The sequence below is a fragment of the Odocoileus virginianus genome, unplaced genomic scaffold (genome assembly GCF_023699985.2).
Source record: "Odocoileus virginianus isolate 20LAN1187 ecotype Illinois unplaced genomic scaffold, Ovbor_1.2 Unplaced_Contig_34, whole genome shotgun sequence".
In the NCBI taxonomy this organism is placed as follows: domain Eukaryota; kingdom Metazoa; phylum Chordata; class Mammalia; order Artiodactyla; family Cervidae; genus Odocoileus; species Odocoileus virginianus.
Genome location: NW_027224351.1, coordinates 34,261 through 50,856, shown reverse-complemented (window position 1 = coordinate 50,856; position 16,596 = coordinate 34,261). Strand labels below are relative to the sequence as shown.

Below are 16,596 nucleotides of genomic sequence, written 5' to 3'. Positions count from 1 at the left end.
TCAGATCATTTACAGCTTTGGGCAAAGATTTTGGTCTTTGCTCCAAGAAAAAGCATCTCAGACTGTGACCTGGGTGCTATGGGCACAGATTCCCATGCATCTGTGGCAAGTCATTGTGACCTGTGGGGACAATAGCTCATGATGTCTAATTACTCTGGTTACTCACCTTGGGGAGTTGAAAGCCTTGACTTCTTGCAGTGGAAAGTCAGCTCCTGTTGGCAGTTGTCCGCATAGTCAATGATGGTCTGGAGTTGGTCCATGCTGGCCATGTACTTGAAAAATACTGGATGGGGGCTTTCTTCATTCAAGCTTTTGACCCTGACCAAGTGGGAGCCGTTATGTTGCACTGAGGTCCACGCAGTGTCTGGTGGGCAGAAGAGGGGTTGGGAGAAAGCAAGGAGACCGCAATAAGGACGGACTCACTAAATGTAAATACGGAAAGCAGAGCATCTTTTATCTGTGTCTGGTGGGCAGAAGAGGGGTTGGGAGAAAGCAAGGAGCCGTAATAAGGATGGACTCACTAAATGTAAATACGGAAAGCAGAGCATCTTTTATCTGAACTAAGTTTTCTTTTATTTTTTTGTAGTCATCAGCTCTCTTTGCAATTAGAATCAATGAGTGGAATTCTCAAAATGTTTAATAGGAGGGATTCTCTTTATTGAAATTTTCACTACCATTATTATAGGCAACATTGTCAGGTGGCCAAATTTTAAAATTCTACATTATAATACTCAAAGTTATAAATAGAACTTTTTGGCCTTAATATTTTTGTTTCCATTACTATAAGGAGAAAGCCAAAAGTTACTATGTATATACTTATCTTTTTACAAGTATATTTCTCATCTGAGCATCTTTTCCTCTGATAATCAGAGGAATGTGTCAAAGACACATTTGAGGAATAAGCTGCAAGCACGATCATGCAGAATAACAGAAGCTAAGTATTTTTGACAAAAATTAATGAGCAGTGTGTCAGCAACCTGTTCAATGGCCAGCACTAAAAAACACAGTGCCTAGGAATCGACTATTCCCAGCAGTGACCACAGTTACATGAATGCCTGTTGGAAAATTCTCACATATTTCTGTTACACTGATTACCTACATTTTCAAAGAGATTTAAAAAACAATGCATACTCCATAACGTTTTTAACAGAAGAAAAACAACTTGACTCCTTTTATCTCCCCCCCCAATATGCCTCCCGCCATAACCGCACAGAAGCTCCCACAGTAGAGAAGGCCATGGCTCAGTGGCTGAAAGGCTGAGTTCAAGCTACCTTAATTCAACTATCTCTATAATGTCATTTAACTTTCTCTGCAACATGTATTTGATAAATGATCAGTCTGCACACAAACTTTCTACATTACAGAGCAGGAAGCAGTCTTATTGAGTTTATATTATTTCTTAATAATTAATACATGAGTATAAGAGCAAAAAATCAAAACAATAATACAAGGAGTTCACCTAGGGGTCCCCACAGGTCCCTGTTCCTTTCCTACCCTGGGGATGTGGGTCTGGGAAAAACCTAAGAGCTGTGCTGGTGCTCACAAACCCTTAACGCATGAAATACATCGAGAGACTCAGGGAAGAGAACCCCAAGGGCCATGGGAAAACTCTGGTTCAAAGCTTATGGGAAAAAGCATTATTAATATGCAAAACTTAGCAAGAACAGGAACAAACTGTGAGTCAGCATGACCAATGCCGTTTTACATTCAATTTAAAAAAGACTTAATGGATCACCCACCTATCTGCTCACTAGAGGGGGCTGTGAGTGTTCCCATGGCAACTTGAAATCCACAGATTTTGTTTCGTCTTTAATCATGTTTTCACTAGACATTTTACATTTCAACATTTTCCTGGAAAATTACTTAAGTGGGTCTGGTATTATTTTTGGTAATTACCTACTCCCATTCACCCCCAGGGTTTCTTCCATCAAATGAGATAAAGGTTCGGGGAGTCATGCAGAAGACTGTGTCAGGCTTGGGAGTGCATCAGTCCCAGTGCCACTGCGTCATTTACTTTCATGGCTTAGGGCACAAAGAAAAATGATGTGCCTGAATGGTTCATATAGGCTAGTGGTCAGTATGATAGATTTACGGTCTTGCATGGCTAAGGTATAATAAAGAAATCTTTCAAATGGAGAGAAGGGAACAGTTGAAAAGAACCTGAAAACTGCTCTTCTGAAAAATACTTTAAATGACTGCTCTTTCTAGAAATATTACTTAAAAGACCCCAACAATGACACATTATATTTCTCTAATATTCCACAACATATTATTTTCATAGATTTCAAAACCATGAACCTTTGACACGCCACATAACCTTAATTTTCAAGCACAAGGAGACAGACTAATGAATGGAGTGACCAGCATGATGGAAAAACTGTTGTTCAGTCACTAAGTTGTGTGCAACTCTTTTTGACCCCAAGGACCGCAGCATGCTAGGTTCCTCTGTCCACCACTATCTCCTGGAGTTTGCTCAACTTAGCTGTTATACAAGGTAGTCTGAAGCACAATTTTGGATCTGAAGTAATTAATTTTGGTGGTGGTGGTGGTTTATTCGCTAAGTCGTGTCCGACTCTTGCGACCCCAGGGACTGTAGCTCGCCAGGCTCCTCTGTCCGTGGGATTCTCCAGGCAAGAATACTGGAGTGGGTTGCCATTTCCTTCTCCAGCGGATCTTCCTGACCCAGGGATCGAACCCTGGTCTCCCACATTGCAGGCAGACGCTTTACTGACTGAGCTACTTTTTAATCATGGGCAAATTTAAACACGAACTTTGACCCTTTCAGAACATGCTAATCGAACTCAGTGGGGTCTTCCTCTGCAGGAGCAGGGAGACCAGTGGTGGCACCATGTCAACCATTTCGCTGGGACAAATGAACCTAGCCAAGTTAATTTGCTGGTTTGGTTTGATATTTCATAATAATCACACTGACTTACCATAGCATACGTTATCCTTCAGTTTGATTTATTCTTTCTTTTTGCCAAGTTATATTCACTTTGCAATCGGCAAGACTTCTTACACTTTATAATAGACCTCTGGACTATACAAGGAGTCTTTTATAGCAAAACAATCAGTTGTGGAAAAAGACCCAGCTCTTTATTTTACACATTCAGGTAAATATACATTGAAAGTATATCTGCTATACTCATTTCCATTTCTCTGAGATGTAGACAGAAAATAAGGCTTCATTATGAAAAATCTGATGCCTTTATAGTTGGTGGGTTCATCGCTCATGATCTGGAAATTGACCTCAAAGAAAATGAAGGTAAAAATTCCTCCTCCCACAGATGCCTGAAATGAAGTTCAATTTGTGTCCAGTCAGTTCAGTTGCTCAGTCATGTCTGACTCTTTGGGACACCCATGGACTGCAGCATGCCAGGCTTCCTTGTTCATCACCAACTCCTGGAGCTTGCTCAAACTCATGTCCATCGAGTTGGTGATGCTATCCAAACATCTCATCCTCTGTCATTCCCTTCTCCTGCCTTCAATCTTTCCCAGCATCAGGGTCTTTTCCAGTGAGTCAGTTCTTTGCATCAGGTGGCCAAAGTACTGGAGTTTCAGCTTCAGCATCAGTCCTTCCAATGAATATTCAGGACTGATTTCCTTTACAATGGACTGGTTGGATCTCCTTGCAGTCCAAGGGACTCTCAAGAGTCTTCTTCAACACCACAGTTCAAAAGCATCAATTCTTTGGTGCTCAGCTTTCTTTATAGTCCAACTCTCACATCCATACATGACTACTGGAAAAACCATAGCTTTGACTAGATGGACCTTTGTTGGCAAAGTAATATCTCTGCTTTTTAATATGCTGTCAAGGTTTGTCATAGCTTTCTTTCCAATGAGCAAGCTCCTTTTCACTTTCATGGCTGCAATCATGATCTGCAGTGATTTTGGAGCCCAAGAATATAAAGTCTGTCACTGTTTCCATTGTTTCTCCATCTGTTTGCCATGAAATGATGGGACTGGATGCCATGATCTTAGTTTTTTGAATACTGAGTTTTAAGCCAGCCTTTTCATTCTCCTCTTTCACTTTCATCAAGAGGCTCTTAAGTTCCTCTTCACTTTCTGCCATAAAGGGGTATCATTTGCATATCTGAGGTTATTGATATTTCTCCTGGCAATCTTGATTCCAGCTTGTGCGTCATCCAGTCCAGCATTTCGCATTTGTGTCCAAGCAGAACATTTTTGGAAATTAAGCCAGCTGCCTTTGTTTCTTCTGATGAGAAGAGAGTAAATGTTCTGAGAAGACCGAGAAGGCAAAATGCCAGATGACTTAGTTTGTCACATCTATCTCCAGGTAGAGCTAGTCAAGAAGATGCAAACAGGATGATAAATAAGGACAGACAGATGTAAACACTAGCAGCCATTCCTGAACCCACAAAGATAATCTGAGTATTACAGTAGAGAAATATCAATAACCTTAGATATGCAGATGATACCACCCAATGGCAGAAAGCGAGGAAGAACTAGAGTCTCTTGATGAACAGCAAGGACAGCAAGAGATCAAACCAATCACTCCTAAAGGAAATCCACCCTGAACATTCATTAGAAGGACTGATGCTGAAGCTGAAGCTCCAATACTTTGGCCACCTGATGTGAAGAGCCGACTCACTGGGAAAGACCCTGATGCTGGGAAAGACTGAAGGCAGGGGGAGAAGGGGATGATGGAGGATGAGATGGTTGCATGGCATTACCAACTCAATAGACATGAATTTGAGCAAACTCAGGGAGATTGTGAAGGACAGGGAAGCCTGGCATGCTGCAGTCCATGGGGTTGCAACTGAACAAGAACAACAATAAAGACCCAAGACAGCCTTCTCAGAAACTGTGTTACTATACAGAGAGAAATATCATTACAACTAGCTGTCACTTTTTATTCACCTCAACCCTCTTGCCACACAGATAAGGAAATGGAGGTCTAGAAAAACTCACTTGCAAAACTAAATTCATAAACTATGGAATTTAGCCACACATTTCTAAGTAATATGGTGTAAGTCACTGAGCTTTCTGAGTAAACTTCTTAAAGAGTGCTAAGATCTGTAATTTTCCCAGACAGTCTTACTCACCTGAGCCCTCTCCTATATTTCCAATGAAAATAGAACTGGATCCTGGTCATTTATGTGCTCATAGGGCCAATAAAGGCCAAGTCCACTGTCCCAGATGTTCGGAGGGTGTCCTGAGGAAGATGATGGTCAGCTTTCACTTGGCCCTGCCCTAGATTGCAGAGGCCCTGGTCCTGCCATGTCATCTGTTTGTCAAAGCTGAGGATAACTGGTGTGTGCATTTTACTGAAGGGAAGTGATGACATCTCCTTAGATGTCTTCTAAGGAGACAGCTGCCAGGCCCTGGGGGGCCCAGAGATGGCATTCATCCTGGCCCCACATCTCAGGTCCCTCCTGATAAATATTTATAGGAGCATACTCATAAGGGTTGCCCTTCTTGCCATAATTTTGGGGCCTTGAGGCTTTTCTGACTTACTTTAATATTTTGAACACAAGAAAATGCTATAGGGTACACCTTGATAGCTTCAACGGAATGTAGCTACTTCACAGCCTTCTTTCTTGGGATTTCAGAGATGATGCTTTCACTTACGAGGTCACGCTGAATGTGGGCAGACATCTGCTATTTAACAAGAATGGACGTTTACTCAACATGACGTAGCTTGTCTTCAGGCAATACATACACACGCCTGGCCCCGTACCCGGAACCTCCTAGGAGCTCAGCTATTGGAAGATATTAGTGCCTCCCTTTGTGTGTCAGCCCATCATACAGCTCCAGAGCAAAATAATTTTCTCAGAGAGCACATTATATAACTCATCCATAAAATTAGATACAGACAGAGTACAGGGTCATGGCCAGTAAGAGATATGGGTTATAATCTATGGTCTTGTTTAGTCACTATGGCATGTCTGCCTCTTTGCAACCCCGTGGACTGTAGCCCACCAGCCTCCTCTGTCCAGGGGGCTTTCCAAGCAAGAATACTGGAGTGGGTTGCTATTTTCTTTTCCAGGGAATCTTCTTGACCCAGGGATTGAACTTGCAGCTCCTGCTTTATCTCTTGCATTGCAGGAGGATTCCTCACTGCTGGGCCACAGGGGAGCAATGGTCTTAGAAAAGTGAAAGAAATCTCTGCGCCTCCAATTCCATATTTAGTGAATGCTGAAGACCAGATGCTATCGTTATAGCCACCTTTGAATGCTAAGGCCGTGAACCAGGCATGTTTCTGGCCTAGCTGCTCTCTGAGCATCTATATTTTTATTGTTCATCCAGACCATTCACTATGTCCACCCACAAGGTTGGGGCAGACTGCATGGCTGTCAGAAAAGCAGGAAAATAAGCTTCCCTGAAGCATTTGTTTTTTTACCCTTGGGCACAATGACTGGACCTGCCCCAGAAATTCTGCGTCGCCAACCACACCGTGCTGCATGTTTTACGAGCTACCTTTAGAAGTGTCAGGAGGCAGGTCAGAATAACGTCTCCCCAGTGGAGGTAGAAAAGAGCTCTTTCCAGGCAAAAGCCAGTAAAAAAGAAACGCAGGTTCACCATGTATGATAATCATCAAAGTGCGCTCTTCTTTCATTTTCCTTAAAAATGCCAACATTTAAACTTTAAAGAACTTTTTGTAAGAAACACTAGTTCCAAACAAAACTTGCCTCATGTAATGAATGCACAATAATGCTATGCTTCCTGCCAACCTCAATTTTCAAGAGCAAAACAGAGAACAATGAACTCCCAACTCTTTACAAGCAAAGAAAATGTATGTTGCAGCAACTGTACATTTACTCATGAAAGAACTCTCCAGCCTATACTTACCACCTCTTTTTGAGAAATTTCCAACAAGCACTGACATCTACTTAAAATAGCAAATGTAGAACTTATGATGTCCATAACGTTGTTAGTGAGTTGAATTAACATCTGTCTATCTCACTCATCTGAAGGTCTATGAGAACAGTTAATTTCCCTTTCATTTCTCACATATAGCTTAGTGCCTGCAAGTTCATAGTATAAAGTGTGTATGATTGAATGAATGCACGAACTGAATGGATAACTGAAAAGGGAGCTGTTTGGATATGCCGAGACAGGAATCCTGGAAAAAGAGAGAAGAAAGGAAGAAAATCTATACTAACAAATAAACGTTAAACACATAGCGGTACGGGACTACACCCAGTCTATACAGGACTTAAAAAAATAGCTTGGCAGAATCCCCTCTCTTTACTGCTTACATCTCTTATAAGCATTCTTATATTAATAAATCTATTTCTCTCCCCCCAAAAGCAGCTTGTGTTCTGTGTAAGACAACTGGACTGACTGCCCTTTGCTAAACCACCATGCTGGGGAGCTGACACAATTTCTGACACAGGAAAATGGCTGTTGAAGAAACACAACTGCAGATATTTTAATCTCAAACTCCTAATTTATACCCTCCTTTCACCTTTGGTAACCACAATTTTCTTTCCCATGTCTGTGAGTCTATTTATATTTTGTACATAAGTTCATTTGTATCATTTTTTAGATTCAAAATATACATACTACAAACCTAGACAGTGTATTAAAAAGCAGAGACATTTCTTTTCCAACAAAGGTCTGTACAGTCAAAGCTATGGTTTTTCAGTAGTCATGTACAGATGTGAGAGCTGGACCATAAAGAAGGCTGAGCACTGAAGAATTGATGCTTTTGAACTGTGGTGCTGGAGAAGACTCTTGAGAGTTCCTTGGACTGCAAGATCAAACCAGTCAATCCTAAAGGAAATCAACTCTGAATATTCACTGGAAAGACTGATGCTGAAGCTCCAATACTTTGGCCACCTGATGCAAGAACCGACTCATTGGAAAAGACCCTGATGCTGGGAAAGATTGAGGGCAGGAGGAGAAGGGGGAGACAGAGGATGAGATGGTTGGATGGCATCATCAACTCAATGGACATGAGTTTGAGCAAACTCCAGGAGATAGTGAAGGACAGGGAAGCCTGGCGTACTGTAGTCCATGGGGTTGCAGAAAATTGGACACAACTAGGCAACTGAACCAACAACAAAATACACACTACTACTATATACAAAACAAGGACCTACTGTACAGCACAGGGAACTATATACAATATTTTGTAATAACCTATAAGCGGAAAAAATCTGAAAAAATAGATACATATGTCGGTACTACTAAATCATTTTGCTGTACAGCTGAAATTAACACAACTTGTAATCAACTGTGTCTCAATAAGAAAAGAAACACAACTGCTTGGTTTGCATGAAGGTGATAATAATCAGCAAAAAGTGCTCCATTATTAACTGGTTAGTCAATAGATTAAGATCTGAAGGGGGAGTCGTCAGGGAGGCAATAGACCCAGTCCTCAGCTTGTTCATTAAGCCTCCAGGGACTTTTGTGGACCGGAAGTTGAGTCACTGCTCTGCCTGTAACCCATTTTCTTCCAGCAGCAATCATTCCCACAGTGCAGGGTCTGAGACCCAGTTTCTGCACCTCATGACTATGATGTTATGATAGCAAACAGCTACCCTGGGGCTTCTCTGCTGGCTCGGTTTGTAAAGAATCTGCCTGCCATGTGGGAGATAAAGGCTCGATCCCTGCACCGGGAAGAGCCCCTGGAGAAGCAATGGCTGTCCACTCCAGTGTGCCTGTCTGCAGAACCCCACGGACAGAGGAGCCGGGAGGGCTACAGTCATGGGGTCAAAGCAAGTTAGACCGACTGAGCGACTAACGCTAACATCCTGCGTACAGCATGGACACAAACATCTCCATCTCAGTGGGGAGAGATCCTGACCTTCCTCATCTTGTCATCCAAGAAGTTATGTTCTGTTCCTTCTGTTTAGAAAGGGAGTAGACCCATCAACAAATTTCACAAGCAGTCCATTCAAAACAGTTTCATTTTTTGTCTTGTTTTGGATGTCTCCGTACTAAAGGTACTAAAGAAGACTTGCAGAGTGTCTTTTTGTAGGACTTTTTGTAGGTCCTAGGACTGTATTTCTGAAGGCTATTACCAAGGATTTAACTTTAATCATTGGTTTAGAATTTTGTTTTGGTTATATTTTTCAAAGTGTTAGTACTTGTTTTTTTGAATAATTAAAGAATGTTTAATTGTCCACAGGCACTGCAGCCTTATGGAGAAGGAGAAATTATTATAGTGTAAATATTTCCAGGTTGGAAGAACAGAATCAGGACCCTAAGATCATTCCTCTATCAATACAAAGACTTTGAGGGAAACTCACGTGACCCCTGGATCAGTAAGAACTACTTAGCTATATGTGTGTGTGTGGTCAGTAGTATCCAACTCTCTGTGACCCCATGGACTGTAGCCCACCAGGCTCCTCTGTCCAAGGGATTCTCCAGGCAAGAATACTGGAGTGGGTTGCCATTTTCTACTCCAAGGGATTTTCCAGACCCAGGAATCTAACCCAAGTCTCCTGTATTGGCAGGCAGATTCTTTACCACTGAGCTATAAACCTGGCTCATTCCTTGGGTTTTCTCCAGGAACCATCTGGATTTTTAAATTTTTCAGTTAAATATTTTGTTGCCTAGCTGTTGGAGGTAGTCATTGGTCATTTGGCCTGTATGTCTTTAGCACACTGCTTTCTTTATGGCTTTGATTTTATAAAAATCCTTGGCATTTAATATTATTTGGAAATCTTCACTGAAACATTTAACTCCTGCACTCCATCTCCATGATCCATTTGATGCTCCACCTTAATTGCAATTATAGAACTCATAGAACATTAATCTTTTCACATAAAACAAGACTACACTAATTTCAGGAGTTTTAAATAAGAGTTAGGAAACCACAAACTTCTCTAAAAAACTTAGTTATGCAAAAGTCTTGGTGAAACAATAATTTGGACTTAATGTTTATTTGTAATGTAAGATAAAGGCACAGTTACTAAGTATGCTTTAATAATAGACATTTACATATCAGTGTAAATCATTAAATTATTATCAATGATCTTCATGAACACACACACACACACACACCTCAGAGCTCTTGAAACTTTCCAAGATTAAGTTAGAGTATTTAGAAAATATTTACTTTAGAGAACTAATGTCTTAGACTTTATCTTAATACATGTGAACAATTCTTGTTGCATTGTGGACAAATCATAGTCACAAGGATTCAGTGATGGATCAGGCAACCTCACCCATAGCAACCTACATTAATAGGAACAACAGAATAATTGCTTGGACTGTGAAATGAATAGTGGCACCAAAGTTTTACATCTCCATTAGTTTTATTTCTCCATTGTGTGGTGCCCTTTACTCCCTTACCATTTTAATTTTTTGAAGATAGAGGAGGCTGTGCTTACTGAAATCAAAGCTCCTCAGCTTTACGACAGTGGTTCCTAAACCCGTGTGCAAATAAGCATCTCTGGGCTGGGCTGTGTTCAGTCGTGTCTGACTCTTTGTGACCCCGTGGACTGTAGCCTCCCAGGCTCCTCTGTCCATGGGATTCTCCTGCCAAGAATACTGGAGTGAACTGCCATGCCCTCCTCTAAGGGGTCTTCCCAACCCAGGGATCAAACCCACATCTCTTATGTCCCCTGCCTTGTCAGGCCAGTTCTTTAGCCTAGTGCCACCTGGAAAGCCCTAAGCATCTGTAGAGAAGCTTAATAATAATAATACAGCCTTTCCTGGATGCTGCCAAAGGATCCTTCTGCAGAAAGCAGAGCTTCCCTAGGGGGACAAACGTGTAGGGACCTGGAAAAGCCTCATCCTGCTGGACAGTGAAGCAAAGGACAGCCGGCCGGGCAGGTTGATTTGTAAAGTCACAGTCCAAGCTATATTTTTAAAGGTTTGTATTGCCAAGGATATTATAACCACCCAGTAGGCTTTAAGAAGATATATTACACTTGTTTTATTTTTTTTTTCATTTATTTTTATTAGTTGGAGGCTAATTACTTTACAATAATGTAGTGGTTTTTGTCCCACTACAATATTGTAAAGTAATAAAACTCCTAGAGGAGAACATAGGCAAAACACTCTCTGACATAAATGACAGCAGGATCCTCTATGACCCACCTCCAAGAATATTGGAAATAAAAGCAAAAATACACTTGTTTTAATAAACAAGAGATCCCTACTATCTAATTAAATGACCAACAGGCAAACCGAACTTCACATGCTCACAACTGGAATCCTGGTCTTCCATTAAAACCTGGTCCTTCCCAAGAATTCTCCATCTCCATAAACAATAACTGCACTTTCCTTCCAGGGGTCAGATCCAAACACAGGAGCCCTGCTTGATGCCTCTCTTTCTCTCCGTCCATATCTGGTCCAATGGTTCTAAAGCAACCTTTCTCTTCTCCTCCTCTCTCCACCCTGCTCCCCACCATCACCACCATCTTGGCTAAATTACTAGAGCAAAGTCCTAACTGGTCTCCTTGCCCCCTCTTGGTGCACCATGATGGTTAAAGGTCCTAACTGTGTGATATCTGAACCAGCCCCTTTCCAGACACATGACCTGAGGGAAGGCCACATCCTGGTTCTTCGGCCTGGGCCGGTCCAACAGGCCAGGCTCCCTGTGGCTGGAGGTCTCCCCCGCCCCCCGAAGGCTCCACCTCCTGTCTCAGTGCTGCTGCTTTGATGTGATAAGTGCAAATGTCAACTTTCCAACTGAGTCCTTTCCTGATCTCTCTATTTAAAACTGTAACCCGTCCTTCTGCGGTCTGTGCCCCATTCCCCGCTTTGTTCTGCTTCACAGCACCCACCGCCTTACAACATGCCACGTATTTGATTCACTTCTGTCAAGGGTTTGGTTCCCCACCCGAAAAAGCACCCCCGCCCATGGGAGGGAGGTGTTCAGATTCACAGTCTGTTATGGCCCCAGCTGTGTTGGCTCAGGGCAGGCGCTGAGTACACGTGTTCAATGTTGTCAGAAGTTTTCTTGCAACTTTTAAGTTTTGTGCCTTAACCTGGACATTTCTTCACATCACCCTGGGAAAGGGAATGATTCATGCCCTTGGCAGACAGTTTTCAAGGCCATCATGTATATAAATTAATCAAGATGGGTAATCAGTAGATTTTACCTTTTCCCTTCCTTATTCAGAGGTTCTTTCTTATCTCTAGGGTAAGAAAAACATGCTTATATATCACCAAGTATTATCCTAAGTTAATTGAAATCAAAAGCTGAGCGTCTGCTCTTACTGCCCCTTTGCGTTTTGATAACTATTCTTGTCTACGGTGTTAGGGACCCAGGTTCACTCTGAAGAGGCAGCAGCAATTGCAGGGAATCAAAATGTATCAACTATTGCAGCAAATCAGTATCAAAACAGAACACCTTCGAGACAGTTACACATTCCAAATGGGCTTTAGAAATACGCACAAAGAAGCTTCATGGCGAAGCTTAGATCATGTGTTCACTATGATGATTAAAATGTTTTTCTTCTATTACAACCATAAACTGGAGAAGATCAGGCAATCAGCTCTCAGCAGACTTATAAACTCGACCTCAGCCTTACCAAGCCTGCCAACAGTTAATTATCAACAAATACCTTTGAAACTTTACTCATCTGGGAACATGTTATTTGGAATTATTTCTACCTTTCTATGATTCTTGGAATTTTTCAGTGTATATGGAACTCTGCTCATAGGATTAACCCAACATAATATATATGAAAATCTTTAACATGCCCTAGACTTTTGTGATAATTAAGAACCTAATTGACATAAAGGAAATGTATTACTGGGATGCTATCTTCTTTATTTAGCTTTCTTTGTTCTTGGCATTCACTTGAGTCATGGTAATGAAAGCAAATCAAAGCAGAAATTGAACCACTTGAAGGTTATAAACCACTGGGGTCCAGTATACCTAGAAAGGCCCCCTGGGCCGTTTCCTCACCTATCTCACTGATCACACATCTTTCAGTCAAAGTAAGTTGACGTATTTAACTCTATCATCACACTGAAATATTCTGGTCAGTATTTATGATAAACTATTTGCCCAAAAGCCCCAAACAGCCATACTCACACCAGTGCAACGCCCTGGGAGTTCCTGCATCTTCTGTAATAATTTTGGGGGTGGTTTTGGGACTGGAATACATGTTTGACTGAATTTAGATCAGATCACATATTAACCACCGCCAAAAATGCTTAGATCTTTTTCATGTATGAAATGACAATAGGTATTCGTATAAAAACCACATTAGGATTGCAAGCTATTCACAAACGATCATTATAAGTTTACCCATAAATAATTTCTTCCTTGTGAGATCTGCAACCCTTCCCGAGTGATGTGGAGCCATAACAACAGAGAAACCAAACTATAACTAATTTATAGTTACCTAAGAACCATCTATAGTTGTTTTTTTCTGATCATTATCTCAGAATTTGCACCCAAATTCTGTGGTTGTTGAAGTATCTGTTAGGGCTACACTGCTAGAGTAACAAAGTTTTCTAAAGGAGGTTTGTCCTCTTTATTGGGCAAATCTTACATGAGCATGGAGAAAAATTTATGGGTACAGACACATACAGATACAGGTAGAGAAGAGATATAAAAAATTTGTATCAGTTTCATCAGGGCAGTTGTCAATCATTGCAGTGGAAGTTTTGGTCCTTTGCGCTCCTATATATTTGGCAGAGAGCTTAAATTAAAAAGTTTTAAAGAATTAAAGGCGTCATAAACACTATGTAATACACAAGTCCCTTAACACATATTAACAATCAGGTTTTTAAGGAAGATGAAATAGTATTTATATAGTTGCACGTGAATAGTATTATTAGACGAAGTATATACACTTGGTGTGTGTGTTAGTCCTCAGCCACGTCTGACCTTTTGTGACCCCACGGACTGTAGCCCACCAGGCTCCTCTGCCCAGGGAATTTTCCAGGCAAGAATACTGGAGTAGGTTGCCATTTCCTAATCCAGGGGATCTTCCTGCATTGGCAGGTGGATTCTTCACCACCGTGCCGCCTGGGAAGTCCATATACACTTTAGAAACATTTATTATTCCCTAGATAAACTCAGGGCTTCCCAGATGGTGCTAGTGGTAAAGAATCTGCCTGCCAACCCAGGAGACATAAGAGATGCGGGTTCAACCCCTGGGTCCAGAAGACCCTCCTCCGGAGGAGATGACAACTCATTCCAGTATTCTTGCTACAGAATCCCATGGACAGAGGAGCCTGGCGGGCTACAGTCCACAGAGTCACAAAGGCGTCAGACAGGACTGAAGCGACTTAGCATGCATGCACGCAGATGAACTCACCTGATTCAAAGGAATATAAATGGATGTTTTCATAAATTTAAGAAGTGAACATTCTCCTAAGACTTTCGCACTTATTATCATGAACTAAGAAATAAAGTTTTCCCTTTTATGTTGTAGATTAATAAGCAGCAATTTATTGCTAATTTTTGCATAAAGAAAGAACATTTCCAGGAAAATGACATAACTTTTAATCACCACCTCTTAACTATTTTAGAACATTACGTTTAATACTTCTTAGCAATCATATTACAATTACAATCAAAATGCACATTAAGTAAAGCTGCCACTCGGTAAACTGCTCACTGCACCTGGTTTTCCTGCACAGCAAGTTTCCACATGAGTTTGTCATTAAAAAAGCTTATTAGCATACCTGTCATGTTGCAGTATACCAGGGATGGTTCCAGAGGGCCACTTCCATCTGAGTCGATATAATAGAGCCCTGAAGAGTCGCCTCTGTGCCAGTGGGCTTCGCATGACTGCTCGTAGAGAGCTGCGGGGGACAGAGGTCTCAGACAGGAGTGACAGTGGGACGAATCCCTCCACGGTGCGAATTAAGTGACGCTTTCCCCAGCGACACTCACTCCGCCTTGCTCTCAGGGATGTTTTCTCTAGAGGAGTGTTTCCCTGTTTCACTCGGGCGGCGTAAAGATTCTCAGGCACAGAGTGAAAGGCTTTAGGAAGTATCACTATGGGACACGTGGATCTGAATGCTTGTGCTCTGGAAACAGAATTCCTGTCAAAATCAGGGTAACTGGATTGACTCTAGTCTAATTCTTTGCTGTTTCAGATCATCTAAGAATCTGAAATGCATTGGCTTAATATCCCTAAATGATCTGTTATTATATAATAATCATGCTACTTTTTAAAAATTACTCAGTAATTATATTCTTTGTTTACTTAAGACAATTTCCACATGAAATGCATTTTTTTCAATGAAATGGATTTCACAAATCAGCAGCTCTACACTCCATTTTTAAAGTTCATTTTGAAAAGAAGCTTCCTAAAATGCTTTGGAAATGATTATTCAAGAAAATCAAAATTCAAAGAAATATATATGAAAAGTCTCTTTGTAGTTTCAATTTATCCTAATTCATAAATGAATTTTCTATGTATACAATGAATGTTTTACAAGGCAAGTGATTAGCATCTGCATATGATGAACTCAATTAATATTCAGCATGCATTTAAATGAATGATGAATCAAGTAACAGCTCTCTTGCACATCACCCTTTGCCTTGACAGGAAAAACCCTTTGAAAACCTGAAAAGCTGCTAATGGCTGCTGGGAGGGAAGTGTGGCACTAATTCTGGCACAGAGTTGGACTGGATCTTTAAGTCAGTTCTAAGGATCAAATCTGGCATCCACACAGAAAGACTCAGGTGGTAGTTAGACAAGATCCATAAACTAGAGTGATCCTAGGAGGATATGGCTTTATGCCATGTTATAGTGACTGGATTATCTACATTTCTAACTTTGCCTATTTCAAATAATCAAGAAAAATCCTGGGAGAAGTTTAGGGGTTCTTGTTCTCTCATCTCAAAGAACAAGACCAAGAAGGGAATGCTTTTTGTCCAGAGATTCTATAAAGGAAAAAATCCTTTTATTAAATATGGCCAAGTATCAAATGTATCAAGTTAGATTGCCCCCAAATCAATGGCATGGTTACCATCATTTACACTGATGGACACAGAGACACTGATGGAAAAGCAATATGGGCTGCTTTTCCACCATGCTTGCTTTCAGCCACTCACGTTGACATTTCTATCATATATACACATGGTTATAACCACCTAGAAAAGTGTCCAGAGGGATACACATAGATTGATAACAGTGTCTGTGTTGTGTCGGGGCTGGAATTGCCTAGGAAAACAAGAGTAGTGGAGGAATGACTTAGGAGAAAACTTGCTTTAAACAAGAACATATACACTTGTACTAATTGTGTACTTAGACTCCAAAATAATGGTCTTGTGTTCACTTACATTGATTTGGTAATATCTCATCTTCTTGTGACTGATCAATTGCAGAATTCCAAGAAAGTCAATTCAATTATTAGACCAAATCATGGGTCACAAACAGAAAACCTTACATATGTGTAAGAGAATGTATAATATATATAAAATACATAATATATATCTGCTCATTTTAAATCTTTATGCTATAGAGTTGTTTGGAATGATGTTTAGATCACAATTAATGATAGCATTTAGCCATCACTCCTTAATCGTTAATATTCAGTTGGTATCTGCTTCGTATAAGTATGATGGAGAACACTCTAAGAAAGAGAGTACCTTATTCCAACCTGTGACTCAGCCAAATCACTCAGCTTCAGGTTTCCCAGATGTCTAGGTCCTTTCAAATTAAGAGTTACCCTAGCAAATTCTTACTTGGCACTAGT

General features: G+C 40.9%; 1 protein-coding gene across 4 annotated transcripts in view; it reads right to left on the bottom strand.

Annotated features, from left to right (window-relative positions):
* LOC110121671 (contactin-associated protein-like 3) overlaps window positions 1-16,596 on the bottom strand; it is an 89,701-nt gene that overhangs the window by 54,661 nt on the left and 18,444 nt on the right. For all 4 annotated transcript variants that reach the window (XM_070464614.1, XM_070464615.1, XM_070464617.1 and 1 more), the window contains exons 4-5: window positions 14,572-14,691; window positions 167-364 (exon numbers count right to left, since the gene is read on the bottom strand). In XM_070464614.1, the coding sequence (XP_070320715.1) occupies window positions 167-364; window positions 14,572-14,691 (318 nt within the window). The remainder of the gene's footprint in view (window positions 1-166; window positions 365-14,571; window positions 14,692-16,596) is intronic.